General features: G+C 40.2%; 1 protein-coding gene across 1 annotated transcript in view; it reads left to right on the top strand.

The window, feature by feature from the left end:
* ARHGEF26 (Rho guanine nucleotide exchange factor 26) overlaps window positions 1-22176 on the top strand; it is a 50910-nt gene that overhangs the window by 18580 nt on the left and 10154 nt on the right. Inside the window, exons 6-10 of the mRNA XM_084530234.1 lie at window positions 8824-8976; window positions 9476-9605; window positions 10679-10753; window positions 12206-12295; window positions 18011-18165. Of these exons, the coding sequence (XP_084386360.1) occupies window positions 8824-8976; window positions 9476-9605; window positions 10679-10753; window positions 12206-12295; window positions 18011-18165 (603 nt within the window). The remainder of the gene's footprint in view (window positions 1-8823; window positions 8977-9475; window positions 9606-10678; window positions 10754-12205; window positions 12296-18010; window positions 18166-22176) is intronic.

Genomic DNA, 22176 nt, shown 5'->3' with positions numbered 1-22176 from the left:
TTCCCTCAGCTTGGATGAACAGAATTTGAGAGCAAATGCTCTTTTAAATGACTTTAGAAATTTTTATACTTGTATATAAAATAACAATTTAGTAAATATCTAGCAATTACCTATGCAAAAAGTGCCTTGAGAAAATACCTGGTTTTCCAGAAAATACGAAATGCCTGTAAGTTCAAATTGCTCACTTAAATATCTCTAAAGGAATATCCCAAGTTTACAGATGCCATCCATCACCTTCATAGTGTCTCTAAACCACGGCCAGCTGTTGCCAGATGTAGGAGAACAAAACGACAGCAAGGTAGTTGTGCAGTGGCTGTCATGATGGCTGGAGATTGGTGACACTGCCCTCGTTGGTGTTCGAGTGTGCTCTTCCTCCTGCTTCCAAATTGCCCTTGGGAACCCTGACTGATCAAAGCTTTCCCCTCCAGTGGCTCTAACGTGGCACCTGCAGTAACGGTTGTGACCAACGTAAGGAGGCATTTTTTGGCTGGTACCTATGGAAAACGTTCTCAGCCCGAGATATTTACTGTTGATAGTGATCTCTGCAGGGGTTGCCAATGGGATGGGTTATTTCCACTCTTAAAATAGTGGACAGTAATAGTGTTTTATTATATATATTAAGTAACATTTTACTCTAATATTGGTTTAGAGTGAAAAAGTGTTTTTCAGTATATTCCCTCGTGTCCTGTGTAAAATCCCTTTCAAGCTGCCCATTGCGCTCTCTGGTTCAGATATCTGTCTGAAAGAATGCAGCTAAAAGTAAAGAAAACTGGATGCATTAGAGGTTCCCTTCTGTCTGACTCGTGGTCCTCTGTGAAATTCAATATAGTTCTCGTGTTAGGTTGCAAGGTTTCTCTGCTGGCAGCCTGATCTGTGCCTTCACCCGTGCTGAGGTGCTGTGAAAGGTCATTTCCAAAGGGGCTTCCTGAGGGTCTGCAGGAACACCGTGTATGGTTCACGAGTGTTGGTGCTGTTCACTTTTAACAGAAACTGGCCTTGTGTATGGCATTTGCAGCCATTTATCTTACTGGTCAACTGAGCCTGGGTATGGAGTCAGTTGCAAAAACCAGATGGGACTAGAAGCCAGAATAAACTTGTGTTTTCTCTCAGATGGATTGTGCGATATCTTCAAGAAACATCAACATGAAGCTTATACTGCCTTTGGTTGTGTACTTTTTGTTCTTTTTTTCCAGTGCTGCATAAGTGAAATTCAAATATTAGTTGCATAAAATTTGTATTCACTCAAAATCTGATATATCCCAGAGGTAATTTGTGATGTCATTTAAATGCTGACAATGTAATTGTTTTCCTGTTTCTTTCTAGCATCCTGTCTCCATGGTATTTTACCCAACAGATCTTGAAATGCTTATTAAGCTTTGCATAGACACAGCTTAATCCCTTTAAAATGGTAATAGTTTGTGCAATATTTTAAGGAGACCTTCAGATCATTTCAGTGATTGTGTTTACTCATTTTGGTAGTTAAAGTAGAGACCGTGTAGAAGCATTTTGTTTAAAAAAAAAAAAAAAAAAAGTGAAGAAAATGAAGGCAGCTGATTTGCCTGTTTTCCACGTGCTTGGAGCTACCGCCTCCTGCTTTACTCAGAGTAGGCTCTTCAGGGGATTGTTTCTGAATGATTGCATGCTGAAGCAGTACATGGAGTATCTTGTTTGGGTTTTAGGGCTTTTTATTTGGCAGTGTAGATGTACCCTGTATTTGTCATCTTTTCACCACATGATAAGAGACCACCACTTGCCAAGGTCAAGAGTAAGAAATGAAAGTCCCCTCACCATTTGCCAAGATCAGGGTAAGAGAAGAAAGTCCCCTCATTAGAAACACCAGTACTGACTGAAGTATAGGGGGAACTCATTCTTGTAATGAGTTTTATTCATGAGTTTTCTGGAGTAAATCAGGGTGTTTTGTCAATGCATTCTTCCCCACACCCCTCCCTGCCCCCATCTTCCCCGAAATAACGTGATTCAATTTGCTTGAGCATTTACATGTCCAGGGAAGGCATTGAACAGCCCTGCTCAGCCCCCTCTGTAGCAGGGTTGGGTTCACCTGGAAAGGCGAAGACCCAGATTGCACCTGTAACCACTCACCTGTTCCCTGGGTTACTTCGTGTTTTCTTTTAAGGTCTGTGCAGTCTCTCCCATGTGATATTGTCTCTGGTTCTTTTTTTTTCCTCATCAGCAAAAGATGACTCTGCTTCAAAATGTCAGCTAAATTGCCATATCATCTCAACTGCGTGATTGTATGTGTGCATGTTTATCGATTTGTTGTGGTGGTGGCTAAAGCTTGATGATATTAACAGTGTTGGTCAGATGAAAGGTAATTCAATTTCTTTTTTGACTTAACAAAAGCAGTCAGTATTCTTGAATAGTGGCCATTAAAATCTTATTTTCTGTTAACTCTTTAAAGAGAATTTTAGTAATTTTTTTAGCCTATCTGCACTTGCATTCAGAACTTCATCTGAGCTCTGTCCTCTCAGTATTCTTCATGTGTTTTGCTGTGAAAATTATTTTGACAAATTAATTTTCCTTGTGTCCTTTTCCGAAAAAATTGTCTTTGAAGAACCATACTGTCAATTTATATTCCCTGTGGAAATGCAGCACAGATGGTACGTAACGCAGTGTCCCAGAGTTTTATAAGGAGAGGTTCACTGTGAGGTCCCCTTGGAACTCTTCCTATTGTAATTAAGTTACTTGTCAGAACTCTTCTGACAGTCTGTTGTCTAGGACTTTGTGTCCAGTTTTTCTTGTTTCTATCATTAAGTACTTCTGGAGATACTTTTTTCGTATTTCTCCCACTGAGATTCTCAGCCTAAGAACTCATACTTCTCTACCTCATGCTCAGTTAATGACTTTTTAACAAACTCTATAGCTTCTTTTCATAAGAGGAAAAAAAATAAACAACACATAACCTACAACACACACAATCCAAATCTTCCCTCTACCAGTGACTTAAGATAGTTTGTGTTCTAAAGCAACTGAAAGTTTTGGCATCTAATAAAAAAATACCTTATTTTGAGATGGCATTTGTGGTGATGTATCTGAAAGAGCATGGTAGGAACAAAAAAAAGTTAGGAAAGATCCGTGGCAGCTGGCATCACCAGATCTATGGCAGGAAGCTCCCATCGACCATGATACTTGTTTGTACCGAAACCCATCACTGTATTATGTGAACATATTCTCTGTTTAAAAAAAGATAGTGCCAGCAGCAGCATTCCTGGTTGAATTCTTGCAACCTCTGGCTCTTCTTTTGTGGCCTAAGCTCTGCAGAGAGAGCTATTTATGTGAATATTTGTGTTTAGAGACAGTTGTTGTGTAGAGCAGCAGTACTTAAAATTTTAAAGCCTTCCAGCTGTAACCAAACCCTATCTATCCAGTCCGTGGTTATGCAGCCTTTCCTGCAGAGCATTACAGCCCCACTCACGTGAGCCTTGCTACCTGCACAGATCCTCTGCCTGTGTTGCTGGGTCCCGCAGGGCTTGTGCTGGTGGCAGCTTATGAATCTTGCTCCGATTTTCAGATTTGCCGTTGCTGCAGAAAGCACAGAAGAAGAAAACTATTTATCTGCATAATTTTGGTAGTGAAGTTTATGTTCAACAGGTATTTGAGCTTGCCCTCTGCTTTCCCTATGGAAAGACTGATAAGGGGTGAAGAAGCAGTCTGTTAGTTGGGGCTGGGAAAGAAGTAACTACTCCAGTGGTCAGCCTAGTTCCAGAGAACTGCTGTCGCCCTTTTTGTGTAAGAAGAATGCGTAGCTTTGAAAAGGCACCAAGTTGTTAGTAAGCCTAGAAATAGCCGTGTTTAGCAAGCCTGTCAAAGCAGGAGGATGTATGCGTGTTCCCTTGGCTCCTCTCATGCCTCGTCGGGTCAGTGTGCTTTGTTTAGATGAGGCTTTAAAGCTCTGCAGTCTTTTACGGGACTAAATTGGCGAGATGAAAGCCTTTGGTGCAGATGGACGAGTTCTGTGGTGTTACTCCCCACAGATGTGGATGCCTGAGGTTGGTCTGTGTGGTGGCTGTACCTGGGAAGCCTCGGCTGTCACAGCGTGGTACCACAGCTTCCACTGGGGCCTTATCAACGTGATAATGATGGATGCAGACATTTATCCTTACTTTTTATAGCTTTATGTGCAGGAGTATCAAAACCTGCAACTTTCTTCCTCCTGTTAAGCACTCATGATAGTTTGCAGCAGTGGGTAATATCACTTGCTGCTCTCTAGGAAAGCGGCTGGTGCTCTGAAGGCATGAAGACAAGGCCATGGCGAGCCAGCAAGGCAGCCCCCATGAGCCGGGCCTCGCTGGCTGCGCCTGCGGCTGTTATGCCCTCAGCCTCTTCCGTGGCCAGCACCGCTGCTCCCGAGCAGTGCCTGTGTGGTGCTGAGAGCGGCACTGCCTGGCACCATGCACCTCAGACCCCCTCTCTGCCAGCTTTGAGTTAGCCTGTCACCAGCTCAGCATGGGCACCCTTGTGAGGAACGTAAACCTGGGAGCATTTGTGATCTCCCTCCAGTGCAGGCCAACGCTGTGCTCTGGGCAGGAGGGTGGCTGGGTCGATGGGGAGGTGACAGTGACAGATCCCAGACCTTCCTCTGCAGAGTCTCCTGGGCACTCCCTACATCACCGTCACCTCCAGGCTGTGGTGGAGTTCCCTGGCTGAGGCACTTCCCTGCAGACGAAGCAGCGGTTAATTTATGTTTCTGTACAGTTCATGTTTTTATATTAACAAATGTTTCTTCCCGAATTTAAGGACTGGTTAGCTTGCTTGCTTGCTTATGGCAACAGAGGCAGTAGTTGTGAGTACTGGTGGTGGATGTTGTCCAGCTGGGGATTGCAGGTGACAACCCAGGTGCTTAGAGCCCGAGGATCGCCTGCCTGGTCCCTCTTCTCTGCTCTCCCAGGCCTTTGCTTGCTGTGTGTGTTAGCAGTGCCATTTTAGCAAGTGTTACATGGGAACAGCTTCATTCCTGTGGTTAGAAAGTTTCACAAAAAGACATATAAATTCTTTGTTTGTGACATCAAAGAAATCATTTTGTTCTGTGGTAAACGAGCGGCTGACTCTTCAGGCCCAGGGCCATGCAGATACACACTGCTGCTTCTGAGGACAGGGAGCCCGACTTTGTCCAGCATGGGAAAGGTTTTTAAAATGAGGACTCTTGTTGTGATGTCTTCGTAATTTATTAAAAAGATTTACATTTCTAGTGCCACAGCGTGTTCTTTGTGGGCTCATTTGTCAGTGGGTATTAATTGATTGAATAGTTTTTCTTAAAATGCGTACCATTGAATGAGATGCTATGAGCACTTCACTGCTATCTCAGGAATCTCCCTATAACAGAATATATTGACAGGGTTGCCATGGCGTTTTTATTGCTCTGGATTTCTGCCAGAATACTGTAAATAGTTGAAAAGGCAAGAGGATTACCATTAGTACAGTTACTCATGGGTAAGCCTGCTGCAAGTTGTTCGCTTGCTGCAGAATGAAAAATAGGTTGGCAGGATCTTTTCGTTGTTCTTTGGCCTTTTACGTGCTTGGTGGATATTGCCTGATAAAAGGCATTTTTGTGGGCTGTTAGCTTTGCAGTCTTTGGGGTTTATAAATATGTCTCTATACATACTGTTTTCCATTATTTAGGTTGTGGCAATCCCACAAACTGATTCATTTCAAACACCTGTGGATGCAGTCCCTCACTTTAATTACTCTCCTTTTCAGCCATTTTGTTTCTAAAAGCTCTGATTGTGATTCATCATGAAAATGCTATGGAAATAAGGCTGTAATTTTTCCATTTTTTGCTATTCAAAATTCTTCTCTCTGAATAATTAATCTGTGATGTGAATGCTAAGTATCAGTCACTGATGAGAAGATCCACATTTGCGGAAGCAAAAATTGGAAATTTTTATTACCATTACCTGAAATTCTTTGAAATTGATCGTTGTTTTTGAAATTGATCGTTGCTCCTCTCTAAGTGGAAGAAGAGGAATTGCAGTTTGATTTCACTCCAGTGACTTTTTTTCTGTTACTGGACAGAGGTGTGTCAGGGAGACTACGTTTTTACCCGAGATTTCAGCAAGGTATGGAGGCTGTGCAGAGGGACATGGACAGGGTGAATTACAAAGGTGATTTGTGTGGAATAATAGGCAGTCTTGTACTTACACGGCTGTGCTCGCAGCTGAATTAACTAGGGTTTTTAAGGAAGTTGTGGATACCCGGCACTGCTTTAATCAATGCCTAAGAGTAGGAAAAGCTAGCTTAAGAAAACTGCCTGAGCAAGTATTAGGATGTTGCTCCACGTGATGATCACCAGCTTCTTAACATCTGCTGGAAGACAGGGGCAGAGCCTTACCTCAAGCCTCCAGATCGCTGAGGGGGAAGCTCCTGTCGTAGGGACAGGACAAACTCCGGTACTGGTGTGTGCTTCAGTGTTTCTAGATCTTGAACTAGAAAGAGAAACAAACAGGAAATTAATTGCATCTGTATTTCTAAATTTGGCATGTAGTCGTCAGGAGAGGAAGAGTTAGAGGGTATTTCAACTTGGACATTTCTTCTAAACAACGCAGGCAGGACAGAGGAAATCTCTGATTCTGTTTGACTTTCACTTAATTGGATCTAACCAGAAAAGTTCTGTATTTAACAGAAACAAACGCTTGAAATAGATTTTTCTGGTCCTAAGCAAAAAATAAAAATCACAGAGTACGATTAATTTGTAGTTGGTTAAGTTGACACTAAATTGTTCAGTACAAATCTTTATGAAAGAGTCAGTCCTAACCTTTTAAGTAAAAGGTTTTATGTGTCTATTTTTCCATGTTTGGATGCCCAAAAAGATAACCTTTGAATCAAACTTCTACGCATGATTTCCAGAGTTAATAGTTCTCATAATGTGTTCTGGGGGGATGGGACTTGGCTACGCTGCTTCTCTCTGGCCTGTTTTTTTTTTCTTTTTTCTTTTTAGTATCTCCTAGTGTGCAAGACTTGTACTGTTCCCTAAAATGACTGTGACTGATGTCATTGATGAAGAGCCAGATAAATTTTAAAAGTGTAGGTTCTTGGTCCAGCATGGTCAAACACTTTGTCAGTGTGCCATGCGTACAGGAGGGAGAAACGCAGTATTTCCTGAGCAAAGTAAAGCTGGCAGTGTGCGACGAAATTCTTCCAGCTATAAACATGTCTGAGCAGAGTGGAAATGAATTCCAGTCGTCTGCAGCTCATGGTGGTCAGCTGTTGAGATCTGACTATTGTGGTTCATGGGAAATTGTAGGCTGGGTGGAAATTTGAAGCTGACTGTTAGCTTGCAGTCCCTGTCCATGGATTGCAGGAGAGATCTCACTGCAGCTGGTATCCTCTGCCAGTTAGGGCTGCTCTCTTAGGCACTACAAAAGCACGTAGCGTATTGCAAGTTAGTGACAACTTGAAACAGCTCATGCTTTGAAATGAAATGGGTGGAGGGTAGGATTCTGCAGGACTATGCCTTCCAAAAGTGGCAGTGCTATTAAAAACACTGCTGTACCTCTTTAAGTGGAAAAGGGAGGAGAAAGCCATAAACCAGAGCAGACAGCGTCATATCTCTTTGCAGGCAATGTCCAGGTTGTCATTAAATGACAATACATAAGGATCAGTCCATAAATCTGCAGTGCGTGTGTCAGGAAAAATAAAACAAAACACCCACAAAAGAAACAAACAAAAAAAAGATATTCGTTTGATTGTGTGACTGACCATTTGGGAATCTGGTAATCATTCAGTTCAGTCTTTTTCTAAGCCCGCTGGACAAAAATTTAGTGAACCTGTGTTGCTAAACAACCAGTGTTAGTAAAGAGAAAATGTGATAAAGGGTTAAAACAAAAATGTTTCAAAATATTTTAGCTTAATGCGAGATCGTGTGTTCCAAGTATCTCCTTTATTTTGCTGTGTTATGTGGCAGGTTTTTGTTAGCTGGTTTTCCCTAGTGAGTTTGGGATACTTCTAGTGAAGCATCTTGTAAAGGCTTCAGACAAGACTGATATCAGAGAGATTTTTCAGCAACTTTTTTTTTTTTTTTTTTTTAGCGATTGCACTGATGTCAGACTTAGTGCAAGCAATTTTAATGACCTGCAACAGCTCTAATGCCAATTTGAGCTCTTACACCCCCAGAGAGTCAAAGTGTTTCTAATAAGCAGCATTGAAATAAAGGCATTTGTTTCCTGGTAAAATTAGAAGGGCAAGAATGAGTGAGAAGCTTTCAGAGGCCAAAGGGACTCGGTATGGAGCAGAAGACAAACAACAGAGAAGAGGATTTTAGTTTCTGTTTCTCTTTTCACTGTTCCCAGTCTGTGTTTGGTTTTATTGGTGAATCAAAGTTGATGGTACATGACTACCTTGTTTAAGCTCAGCCTGCTGTGTGTTTTTGTCTCTAGTTTAACAGTTCACACTTAACTTTGTTTGCTTGAACATTTCTGGTATTGCACTTCCCTTATTACAAGAGGAAGTGCTGTGTTAATGTTGTGCTTGGAGTTGTTCCATTTCTTTTCAACCCTGTTTCTGGAAATTCCAGTCCAACCAGACCAGTAAGGCTTTTTTCGGTTTTGGCAGCTAGAGTATGGGAAGTAATTTGCCAGCATTGCTTTTGCTGAGCTCTGCCAGGTGACACCACCACCCTTTGACATGTATAATATAAAGACTTCCCACACTCTTTTGCCAAAAGGAGGAATGATCTCACCCTCAAACAAACCATTCAAATTGTCATTAGGTAATAAAAGCCATGGGTTGTATCAGGTGAAGTATAAAATGTTGCAAGAAAAGTCTACTATTTTGGGGTAGAATGAGTAATTTCTTTGCATTTTTTCTCAGGTTCTTCAAAGAACTTGAAGCAAGACATCAGAACAACATCTTTATTGATGATATTAGTGATATAGTGGAAAAGCATAGTGCTTCAACGTTTGATCCGTATGTAAAATACTGCACTAATGAAGTCTATCAGCAACGAACGCTTCAGAAATTGCTGTAAGAGCTAATTTTAAAATGACTGCAAAATCACGCCCCCCCCCCTTTGTAGCTGGAGTCAAAGGCTATGGTATTTGGTGCAAAACCTATGGCTTACAGCAAAGCATGTACTTACATGCTTAGCTTTTCTTCATGCACAAGTTCCTTTGAAGTAATTGAGAGTGAAAATATGCCTGGCTGCATAGTCCAATCCTATTTGTTGCCCTGTGTTACGTTCCCTTTTCTTTGATAAATTTTCTCTTTATAGATTTGTCAAAGCCATGGTTTACTTGCATGTTACATATGAGTCTGTTTGCACTCATGTTCATCTGTGGGAGGAGATACCTAAATGTTGATGCTGGTCTTGCATATCTAAATAAATAAAGCTGAAGGCTTAAGTGATACGAATCTTTCAAGCTGTACTTTCCTTGCTATTAAAATGTTTTATTAATAGTCTAGCAATTTTCACAATTCTTTGGTAAAACATTCTGTTTAACTCCCTCCTTCTTTTTCCTACCAGAGCTACAAATCCAGCATTTAAAGAGGTGTTATCACGGATTGAGTCCCATGAAGACTGCAGGAATTTACCAATGATCTCTTTCCTCATTCTTCCCATGCAGAGAGTAACTCGTCTTCCCTTATTAATGGATGTGAGAACAGTTATTTTTCTATTTTTTCCTTTATGCATATTTTTTGAATGTTAGCACTCTTGCATTCAATTCCCAGTTCATTCCAGAGAAGGCTGTAGATACTGACTTGTCTGTTGACCATGAACAGTAGCATATGCTCACTTGTGCAGTCAGAAATTAAAAGTTTACAAGTTCTAATCAAAAGGTTTGTAAAGGATAAAAATAATTGATTCAGAAGACAAGGAAGAACCTAGCACAGAAAATGCACAGTGTTAGGATTAAAATTAAACCTTACAGTTTAAAAAAAACAAGACTTCCTAGCATATAGATTAGATAAGGATCCTTTTGCAATAAATGCTTACTTATTGTATTATCTATAATTCCTATAGATAGGAATTCATTTTTACCTCCAAGTCATGAAAATAAACTCAGTCTCTCATGTGTAAGTTATAGATCAGATTTACTCATCTTTACTTTCCAGTGTTTACATATGCTGCAGCAGCCTTCCTTTTTTTTTTTTTTTTTTTTTTTTTTTTTTTTTTTAATAATATGGTTATTTATCTTTTATCATGGTACACATAATAGTGTGTGTAGCCTTCTCATTTAATCCTTTGGAAATGATTACCTCCTACAAAGAGGTCAAACAGAGTAGTCTGGTACAGTTTTCTTATTGCTTGTACAGTTGCACATAAGTGGATATTTTGACTTCCAGAAAAAGCTTAAAGTATTTAAAATTGGAAGAACCTATTTGTGTACAGCTGCAATGGGTTTTCACTGTAGTTTGCATAAAGGTAGAGTGGAGAGTGCAGAGCCTTTCTCTTTTCTGGAAGGATATGGCCTCCCTCTTCCACTATATTGCCACGGATGAAGACTGGCCAGAGATGGAAAACATCACACTCCTCCAAAAAGTTCTCAAGAGAGGCATTCCTTAGTGTCACCAAGGCCTCTGGAGAAGTGACCTAGTGTTCTCTCATCTATCCCAGTACACAGCTGGGACTTCACCTCTTTGATTTCCATTAATACGTTTGTAAAATTCTGTATTTGTTACGATTTGTGCTTCTCAGTCCTCTGAAGTAACTGATATTTTATTTCAGACTATTTGCCAGAAAACTCCTAAAGATTCACCAAAATACGAGAACTGCAAGCAAGCTCTGAAAGAAGTGAGCAAGGTATGTCCTGATGGTACAGAGGGGAAAAAAAGTCTGAAACTAAAAAAGCCATGCTTTCTGCTTTTATTGCTAGTTAATGATATCTGCTGCACTCAGTTGTTCAGTTGTTATTGTCTTACTGTGTAATCATCTGAATCAACGACAGAAGAAGAGCAGAAGTCCATTTCCTTGCATAGATTGTAAAATACATCAGCACTTTCAGAATAAATTCCAGTTCCATTTTATGTGAAACTGAGCAGATTCTCCTTTTCAAATGGGGAAATTCTAGTTCATCAATTCATATTCACACACACATATACAATATGTATATGCATATATATATATATTCTGGAAATAGAAGACTGTAAAACAGAATGTTGTGGTTTGAAAATAAAATTTAAGGATCTAAGAACTGTCTGGTTTATGCCTCCGAGATCTCAGAATTTCAGAAGCTGCAGCTCATCATAAACTGTCATTAAATGCGTTGTATTGGATGCTCTTTATTTAAACAAAACAAAACCTTTCCCTACATGTCGGGGCTAGACGATGCCTTGGGCTTTGAACATTCCTTATGTAAGGGAAGAGCAGTGAAAGATAAAAACTAAGTTGTCTTATTTAAGAAAGACCGCTAGGGATTGGTTTTATTGCGAAATTTTTGCCTGTTACTTAGGAAAATACCCTAAATTCAGGAACACTATACTGCTGCCAAAACAATCATTATTTTTTTTTCTGTAGAAGCTATATATGATTTGTGAAGTGTTTGATTATGAAAGGAGAAAAGGCTTATTAATGGTTGGGAAATGCTACATGATGTTTGTGAGGTTAAGGGGAATGCATTTTCCTGCCTGTCTTTAGCCCTGTTGTTGTACACTCCTCTTCCTCCCATGCACAGACTTCTGACAGACTGCAGGATGCTTTAAGATGGCATTCTAAAGGTCAGCTGCAATGAAACTTTCTCAAAGATACTGTTTGCCTTAGTTTAACAAGGTGGTGCTGCAATGTTTGTGTTGGGACTTTCTTCTCTAAATGAGTTGCAGGTGTGTGGTGGACAGGACAGCCTGCAACATGGATTTGTCAGCCCAGAATGTTGGTTTTTGTGGGGCTGATCATTAACTTGGATCAGAGAGTATAACCCTTTTCAGTCGGATTGTCTGGCTGTAACTTAGTACCACCTGGGCTTTGCTGAAGAATAAATAGTTATTATAGTGTTGGGTAATCCAGGTTGAAAGGGACCTCAGGATGTCATCCAGTCCAGCCTCTTTCTCAAAGCAGAACCAGCTGTTGGGTCTGAACAGGTCACTCAGAGATGCATTCAGTCTGGTCTTGAAAACATCATGGCTGTGGCTGAACAGGAAAATGTCAGGTGCTTTATAAATTTTACGCTTCCACAGATGTGTATTTTATAAAGGAACAAGAGTTAGTGTTACAAGTCTTGAGTACATTAAATGTGCTAAATACGTGTCTTGTTTCTAGTTGGTGCGTTTGTGCAATGAAGGTGCTCGGAAGATGGAAAGGACAGAAATGATGTACACAATTAACTCCCAGCTGGAATTTAAAATCAAGGTATGCTGCTATTTCTGATGGTAAACCATTTAGCATACGAATAGCTTTGACCACATGCTATGGCTTTGACTACGTGTTAAATTTTGATAGCTTCATTGCCAGCATAAAGTACATTAGCATAGGCTGTAACGCTGGCATGACTTTCAGTCAAGGAAGACAAGTTCATATTGTGGGGTAGCTGAAGCTTTGGAAACTCAGAGGGTAACTAAGGACTGTTGTGTCTTTAACCAAAGTTGATTAAACTTTTCAGGGAAAAGGTTGAAGCTTTTCAGGGAAAGAGTATAAGCAATTTATTTTATTTTTTTTATTTTTTATAAGAATGAAAGGGACTATTTATCTATTGCAGCTGAAATAAAACAATAAAAATTGACCAAGTTTTAGCACCCTAGCATTTTATTTTCTGAAAGCATCATGAGTGAGATTCAGCACACTATTTCTGTCAAGGTGTAAGATGAATTAACTCCATGGAGTGAGTGTGAGCTGGCTTTGATGCCAGTTTTTGCCCTTAAAAGAGAGGCTGACCTACTACTTGACAATGAGATGATCCCAACAGTGTGTGACTGTCTGGATTACGGCAGCATGATATCAAAAACAAGGTGTGGTTCCAGCCACCTCAAGATGTGTTTCTTTAAATTACGATGTATTTGTACAAGATTCTGGTAGTTCTGCTGTACAAACATGTCACTTCCACGAATTCTCCTTTAATTGGGAGTTGATAGAAATCAGGAAGACAGTGGTGTGTGCTGCATGCTGCTGAATTCAAGAAGGCAGGTGTGAAATAAATCAGCCCAGCTGGGTTTCCTGGTAGGTTTGTGTGCCTGCTCCTTGGTCACACCTGCGGGCAGGAGTTACCGAATTCAGCTACGGCAGCACTTCTGGCAGCGTAGGATATGCAAACAAAGAGTGAGGTGCCAGCCCGGAAGAGCAGGCTGTGCAACAGCAGACTTTGGCGTAGGTGAAATTACTTAAGATAAACTTTGCTAATGCAGTTTGTTTTTGTCATTTGTCAGCAAATTTTGTTTTGCTAGTGCAGAGTATGGTTGTACTTAAAGCTGCCTGTGTCTGTGCGACGGTGCAGGCAGGGCTTTGAAGTAGTAACAGCTAAGCGTCCTGTATTAAACCAGTGCAGGTAACTTCTTAGCTTACTTTTCAACCACAAGAATAGCAAGCATATTTGTATATGCAGATGAAATTGAATTCTATACTGTCTTCGTTTTCAAAATGAATGTTGTAGTCTTCCGCTGGAATGCTCCTGTTCAAACACAGAATATCTGAATGATGAATGAATTATCATCATTGTATTTGAAGTAAGCAGAGGTTTATGTTTTTGAAAAGACAGTTATTAAAGGATCTTCCTCAGTCTTGCTCTGAGGAAATCCTGTTTCCAACTTGTCCAAAGGATTTTTATGTACATGCTTTGACTAAAAACTGAGAATAATAATAGTTACTTAAAGCAACAGCAATAAAATAAACTCTCATTAACAAGTGACATCACTACATTTGCTAATGAGGCTGGATAATAGTCTAAGGTATTTGGGATATTCTGAAGTGGAGTTTTGGATAGCCTGAAAACTTTGGGTGACCTTCTCCCCTCATTCATTCATAATTTTCAAATCTACAGAAGTACCTGACAGTTTTAAAATGTATTGAGTTCCTTAAAAGACTTTTAGTCTGTTACTTTCCCTATTGGAAGAGGATGCAGAAGCAAGAGGCCCTGTATAATTCTTCCCGTGGACGTGCTGTGACTAGCAACTCTCACTAGTTTCATGGGAATAATAGCAACTTTATTTTCTTTTCTGTATTCTTTATGCAAGTTTTTTTTTTTCTTCCCTCCTCTGTGCATCTTAAATATAACCACTTAGTGGTTTTAGACCTTATCTGTGGTTTGAGAGCTTGCCAGCTGGAGTGCTTGCCAAACTGCTTTGGCCAAGTCTCAGTACATTTTATGTTCTAATGGCTTATTTTATATAAAAAGGTGGTGATATACGTGTTGTACTCTTTTGGTAATTGCAGGAAAATTAATATTAAAGAAAAAATAAGGTGCCTCTGGAATATAGTCAGTTAGGAAAATGAACTCATTTGGAGTAGAGATTAAAGGGATTTTTAGTTCACGCTCATAGAAAATCGTGAAGAAGTTTTTGTCTGCAATACCATCATCATGGTGTTATAATGCTGCTTTATAACCATTATGAATTAGGTAAACTCATTCTGTTCTTTCCTCATCTGGTGTTTTGGGATGTTTTATTTTGTTAGGTGTGACTGTAGAGCAATTACATAGGAGTTACAAGAGAAGCTACTAAATGTAGGTCATTTTTGTAAACAGCTCATCTGTAGAATTTCTTTTAATTAAGATTCAAAAGGTTTTATTCTTAAAATTTTCAACTTTAGCACCAGAAAAGCTTTTTTTCTGCAAACAGGCATTTGAGTTCAAGAACCAAACTCTTCTGTATTTTCTGTGTTCAAGGACCATCTAGCCCAATGTTTCAATTTGTAAAGTCACAAGAACTGTGATGGTGTAACCTTAGGGCTATGGCCCAATGTTTTGCGTTCACGTGCCATCACTTGGAACCATTACTGCAATTCAGAAAGTGTAAATATCTGGAGCTGTTTTGTTTCAAGAATTGATTTTCATACCAGTAGAGTTTAGATTCAGAGTAAGACTTTTTTTTTTTTTTTTTTTTTTTTTAATAAAAAGGGGAGGAAAAAAAAAAAAGCAGACTGTTTATATAAAACTTCAGAAATTACTTAGATTTCAATCATGGAATTTGGGAGTTCTGATTGCCACATATGGGTACCGAGCTGAATTGGCCTTTTGTAACCTGTGTGGTTTAATAATGTGTATTAATAAAATGACCATCCATAAGAAAAATGCTATGGTACAATCCCTGGAGAAAGTAATAATGTTGGATTGATGTTAGCCGCTGATACAAGATAAGTGACGGTGTCAGTTAATGAAATTAAAGAGATTTGTAACCAGATTGTTCTACTCTAACTCATAACAGAGACTTGGATAAAAATCTATTTAGGAAATATGGATTTGAAACACAGTTCTGCATTTCTAGACTGGAGAATACAGTAGAAAATGCATTTAGTAAACTAATGGCTAATACAAAACCAGAAACATGCAAAAAAGTTGTATAAATCAAAACAGAATGTGTGATCTGAAGTTAATTGAGAAGAAGTATCTAAAGGGAATTTGACCAAAACTCAGTACAGGTATTTTGTCTGTAATTTTGCCATTTTGAGCAAGGTTCATCCGTCATTCATGTGCTGTCTCCTAACAGAAAGCACAAGGAACAGGCTTCCAGGAGCTTGGTCCTGCTTTTTGTGCTGCGTGTGGTACTGCATGGTGCTAAATAATTAAATAAATAAAATAAAATCTTTTTAATTATTTCTTTATCATGTACCATTTCAAAGTCACTACAAAATCATTCCTCAAAATTCACAACCAAGGGGATGGCCGCGCATAAAATTAGGGAGGTTAAAGTTTTGTTCCAACCGCACAATCGCAGTCAAAGCACCGGTTTGGTTTTGGCATTGTGCTCCAGGGCGAGTATTGACAAGCTGAATTAGTTCACTAAAGGGCAGCTGAGTGATTAGATACAAAAAGACAATCTAAGCAGAATGATGAAGACAGCTGACAAGCTGAATGAAGAAGTACTTATACAAGCACATGAAAGATATTTTAAATGGAAAAGAAGCAGTTGTCTTCGTTAGTCTAATCATTACAGACATAACGAATTTGAGCAACAGCAGAGAAAGTACATGTTTTTGATAAGCTGAAAGCCTGTTATGTGTAAAGTAGTAACAAAAATTTGATTATTTTGCATGGGGTGAAGAAAAATGTACATAAGTTAACAGTTAAGTGCCCTTAAACCAGTGGGTTTTAGGTACAAACATTAATAAACACGGGCAAAGTGGATGCCTCTTCTCCAGGGGCAGTGTGGACCTGCTGTTGGAGGGTTTGCAAGGTACAGGACGTGCAGCTTGGGCTTCACCTGCAGAAGTCACCCCGTGAGTCTTCTGTTTTGGTGCCAGACATCTTCAGGTGCTCCATCCAGCACGCATGCTGTACCTGGAGGTGCATAGACACAACATTGTCAACATCTTCAGTTTTGAAATTAGGACTGAAATAGGGCATCCCAGAGATGACGGGTGGGACTTAGGAAGGGGTACCTTTATCAACAGCCACTGTTCTAAGCATAGAAGAAACCTTTCCTCTGTGTGGCACTGAAACCTGTATGAACCCACGTACTAGCTCTGGTCAGCTCAGTGCTAACAACTGTCAGTGAGATCACTGACGGAGGAATCTTGGCCCCTGGGAGATGTTGCAGTGCTGGCAGCGCTTCAAGGGACCTTTGTCTTCCAGGCATCACGTCAACGTACGGCTTCAGAGAGGATCTGTTCTCTATGACGGGACATGCAGGCTCGCATCTCCATTCACGTTCATGACCCAGAGAAACAAAAGGTCTTTCTGTGGTATCTACTTCTCCAGCAGTTGGGAATAGTTTGGATTAATAAAGCCTGGCCTTTACATTAGACAGCTATTATCCTCTTTGGCTTGATTCACCTACTTGAGATGTTGGTCCTCACCCTAACCCAGAGAGAAATAGAGCTCCTGCTCCAGAGGACTTTTAGAGTTCAGTTACATCAGCTAGATAAAGAGGAGCTTACGATATCTTTGGTTATCCATCTCTGATAAAGCTATGGCAGCGGACTGGTAATTGTACAGTATTTCAGGAGCTGCTAATGAGAACAGGAAGCACTTGGAAAAGTTCCTGCTATCAAAGGAAGAAACATAGGTTATTCTGTACGGTGAGTGCCTTGGGAGGGTGATTCTCTTCTCATAAATTGAGGGCTGAAGGTTTGTGCAAGCCTGCCTGTTTCTACACACACAGTGAGTTATCAAGGCTGGCCTGAGAGGGTGCTGACGTGTACCTCATTACAGCAGCATGCCAGGAGCAGCCCAGCCTGCCTGCCCCTGCAGCTGCAGCAGCAAGTTACAAAGGGGTTGTGGTCATGTACAGGTACCTTCCTGACGGAATGGGAGCAGAGAAAGGAAAAGATGAAATTCATCCTCAGGAAGGACACTTATTTCATATGGCCTTTCATAAGTGGATACCTTAAGGTCCTGTAGATTCAGACATTTTTCAAACCATTGGTAGATTTATGATGACACGAACAAACTGTATTGTTTAGGCATGTTACAGCATCATTTTAACTGACTTTAGAAATGTGCTGAAAAGCTGTGTAAGATGCTGTAGCCCATGTGTTTGAGATGAAGTGCTGAAGCTTTTCCTTCCAACTGTTTATGCAGAAAAGCTGTGAGAAAAAATCAAGTGTTCAAAGAATGATTGCTTACTCTATGAAAGCTGAAATAATCCCCAGAGACAGTAATTTTAATCTCTTTTGGAGATCTCATGTAGTTTGGTCCATCCTGAAGCATATGACCAGTCAAGTCTGTTCATTTTTGTCTTAGATGAGTAATTAGGTCATGAACATGAGCAATTTTCAAGTATTTGCAGGCTATTACTTGTGGGTTATATGAATGATAAAGACACCTTAAACCTTGGGATCCCTGTTTTGTGCTTGTACTCATAATCTCTGAGCTCTGAGTTTATCTGAGCAGTTTTTCCAAATATTTCAGATTGTTACTTGATTTTTTTTTTTTAATTCTACTTACACAAGATTAAAATATTATTTTTTTCTTTGTAGCCATTTCCATTGGTTTCTTCTTCACGATGGCTTGTGAAAAGGGGTGAATTAACAGCATACGTAGAAGACACTGGACTTTTTTCTAAAAGGACTTCTAAACAGCAGGTGTACTTTTTCCTTTTTAACGATGTCCTCATTATCACCAAGAAGAAGAGGTAAGAGCTTCACCAATGTAAAATCGTCTTTCTGTTCAACTCCTTGCGTCACGAAGAGAGCATCTAAGTTATCTTTTAAATTTTCATGCCTTTTGTGCGTGCCTCACCACACGGGAAATGAGAGCCAAAACTTCCTGGCTTTGCAAAGCCGAACTTTATTGCATCCGCAGCATTTTTGCATGTTTGCTAGCCATCTGCTTTTTTGAAAGAATGAATGAGATTCAAAGAGATCTGGTACATTTGCAGCATAAAATGGAAGGAAATATGGATCAAACTTGTGTTAATTACAGTCAAGATTTGTGAAACGTTTTGTATGTTTCAATACACTGTGTCTGAGAAAGTAAATGAGTTATGAAGGTATTTGAGTTTCTAACATTGCTCCATCAGACTGCATTTAGAAATTACTAGTAACTGCTTGTTAAATGGGATTTAGTTTTTGCAAACTCGATTGAAATTCTGACTTGTCAAACAAATTTAAAAGGTCATCCTTGGTGCCTTAAGAAAGGGAGATTTTTTGTGGGAGGGTAAAGTGATATTCTTTCCCTTCTGTGCTTTACCATGTTGGATTGCTCTTGAGAGAGATTGATGGGAAATCGCTTCTAGTAGTCTCCACTTCAATTTTATCTCTAGATTCGAGCGGAGGCTTAAAATCATGTAACGGAATTGACATCCTATGCTATTGCTGTTAAATAATACTTGATAGATAAACTTTCTTCCTGAGGCTGAAAACCATTTTGAAGAATAGTTTTGCATTTGCATTGATCAGTTGAACCAAATACCAGCTATTTTTAAAAGATAGCATTCTGTGAAACTTCTTAATTTAAATCAGAAATTGAGGAATGAGATAGAATATTAAATCTGGGAAGAGAATGTGACTATTCAAGCAAATAGAAAGATAAAAACAAAGGAAAAATATATTTAAATCAAAGAATTTTTATGCAGATGAGCAGAAAGGCGAATAGAGTTTTCCCCAGCTATCGTAATGCTGGGAGCACATTTCTGAGATTCAGTGTTTATCAAAGTTCACGCTGCAATGTTTCTTTGAAAGTCCCTTGCTAAATCCCTGGCAGCAGATCAGAGTTATGCCTCATGTTTTTAAACTGTGCGTTTGTTTTCTCACGGGATGGCTCTCAACGTATTGCTGTGTTGGTAGCTAAGTAAATGTCCGAGTTAGGAAAACAATGAAAAGCTATTATCTGTGTTGTTACAGTGTTTATTGGTTTCCTATGTGATGGCTTCTTGTCCAGATTATAAAACAGATTTTTATAGCAACATATTTTATTCAAACTTTGGATTTATAATAACTTCCAGCTGTTGGAACTGAAATGTCATAACTGGGCCCAGAAGCCAAAATTAAGGAAAACTTGATGTTAATGATCAGATTTATCTGTTCACCTGAAGAACACCCCCAAGCAAATTAGGTAGGATGGAAAAGGATTGGTTTGTATGAACATCCCAAATATTCCGAGCACGAAGCTTACACTTGACCTGAGTGGGTAAGCTTATTCATAATATTTGAGCTTTTGGTGATCTGTTCTCCTGCCCACGGCGTTGCTGTGGACACCACGGCAATGGACAGCAACACTTGTTGACAGTTGAGCTTTCTATGCTTGTGTTTTAGCCGAGGAGTTGCTTTCTCAAAAGATTCTTAGCATTGCACACACAAAAAATCACTCGACTGTGCTAAAAATACTAATTACTTAGTGCTGCAGTCACGCTGCTTAATCCTTTCTCCCAAAGTGAATCCCCGGCCATCCCGGGGAGCAGTTTGCCGTATAAGTCGAAGCTCCTCGCTGTGCCTCCCAGCTCCTCGCTGTGCCTCCCAGCTCCTCGCTGTGCCTCCCAGCTCCTCGCTGTGCCTCCCAGCTCCTCGGGGCCCGGCGCTGCCTGCCCGGCCCGCAGCCAGCAAGGGTCAGCAGCCCCAGTGCAGCGAGGCTCGGCGCATCCCTGCTCACGGGCTGCTTTCAGGAACGATTCCCATGCGTCAGAATCACCGCTGCGAGAACTGCATTTTGAATACTGAGTGAGCAAGGGTTCCCAAAACCTTTTTATAATGAGAATTACAACATCTTAGCTACGAAAAAGATAAAGGGTGTGTTATATACTTACAGTTCTCCAGAGGTCTTACGCTTTAACTTTAATGATGCTTTATTAATCATAATCTTCCTCAGCTACAATTTCACCTTTTGATTGAAATTGCAAGGTTGTGCTGTGTTCTCTGCCCCATTCAGTAGGTTAAGCGGCATTTAGCTACCACAATCTCTTCCTTTTTAATGGACACTGAAGGTAATATTCTGACACGAGGAGTAGCGGGCAATATAATTCACATCTTGAGAGTTCTTTCTGTCTGCCTCATGATTCACATGGACTACACTACAATTATTGTTATTTGTGTCACCTTTGGGAAACTTGCTTTCTCTTGAGCTAGTGAAAAAATGCTTTCACATTGCAGAGTACGGTGACAGTAGCGCCTTATTAAAATATGGGTTATTTACTTTATGCATACTGCTTTTAGGTTTGTACCTATTCCCTTCAGAATGAACTTTCAGCTTTCCTCTTCTAAATCCCAAACCACAGATAAAAGTATCATCCATCCCCGGTGTGGCTGATGAGCGTAACTGCTGGGTTTAGATACCCATTTGCCTGCTGTCAGGCGTGGTGGAGCTTCCATAGCGGGCACTTTGCAACTGCCCTCGGGGAAGAGGAGACTGGGCTACAGAGGAGGTGATTCCCTGATACCTCAGGCAGACCTGGAAGCTTACACTGTAACAATACTCTGCTAAAAAGGGGACACACAGGTAGCTCTAAACTTTACAAAAGTCAGGTTCTTCCTTTTTTCCAGCATGCCCTATTGAAGAGGTGGTTGCATGTTCTTGATAGTAATGCTCAGAGTTGTCTATGAGCTGGCTCTGCACTCTGCAAAGCTCAAGAGAGCTCCAGAATTAATGAAGTCCTGTTGTGTCCAACTAAAGTAACACTGCTCACTGAGCTATTCATAACATCTACCAGCAACGTCCTGAGATCTTTTAGAAGATTTCAGATGAATTGCAAAGAGATGTATATTTTTGTATGAGGATACATTTATTGAATACTCTTCTCTCCCATAATATCCCCTAAGGACACTGCTAGAACCCCATCTGTTTTCATGGCTCTATGGCTTGTCAGCTCCTGAGATTGCCTTGACATTGGAATGCAGCTGGACCTCATACACTGGAAATCACCCAAAGGTTAAATACTACTTGGGAATGTTACCTGTTCACAGCTGCTTGAAAAACATGCTATTTTAGCCAAGATGCCAGGAATGATTTTGTAACTAAAGTAATCATGCTAAAAAAGTGATTAAAAATTGCTGAAGATTTATAAAGGACATTTACTGCTTTTTTTTTTTTTTTTTTTTTTTAATATATATACATGTGATAAGGGAAATAAGGAGAATCACCACATGCTTTCTGTTAAAGAATAGGTGGCCTAGAACTCGTGTCTGGTCTTCATAAAAGTGCCTCCAAGATGTGCAGGCCTTCCTTGCGAGGGGATGTAAAGTAGCCCTGTTGCTCTGTGTTCTGAGTCAAAATAAGAGTTTGGCAAAAAGTTCAGCCATAAACTGAAGGTGCACGTCTGCGCGTCTGTGTTAGCTGATTACTGTCATCTTAAAAAATGTGTTAAATGTCCCTCCTGTTACTGCACTGCCTGGTGGGAAGATTTCATCCCCATTTACGTCCATCTGCTTGCTCTGGCTGCGGTGCCTCCAGCCCTCAGCCAGCCGTACCCATGTGCTGCTGGTCAGAAGTCTGTGGGCCTCCCGGAGAGCACAGGGGTAGAAAGATAAAGACTCCTCAGTAGTTCAAAGCAGGCTGTTCTGTTGAATGGAGATAAGAAGAATTTGTAGAGGTTTATCTCAGGTGATTAATTAGTAAGGAATGCATTCATTATTTACTATGCAAATGTATGGGCTACTTTTCTTTTTAGGTTCAGGATCCCAATGACTACAGCATCCCTAGCTGGTTTTGCTGG

This window comes from Aythya ferina (genome assembly GCF_964211825.1).
Source record: "Aythya ferina genome assembly, chromosome: 9".
In the NCBI taxonomy this organism is placed as follows: Eukaryota; Metazoa; Chordata; class Aves; order Anseriformes; family Anatidae; genus Aythya; species Aythya ferina.
This window is presented reverse-complemented; position numbering and strand designations above follow the sequence as displayed.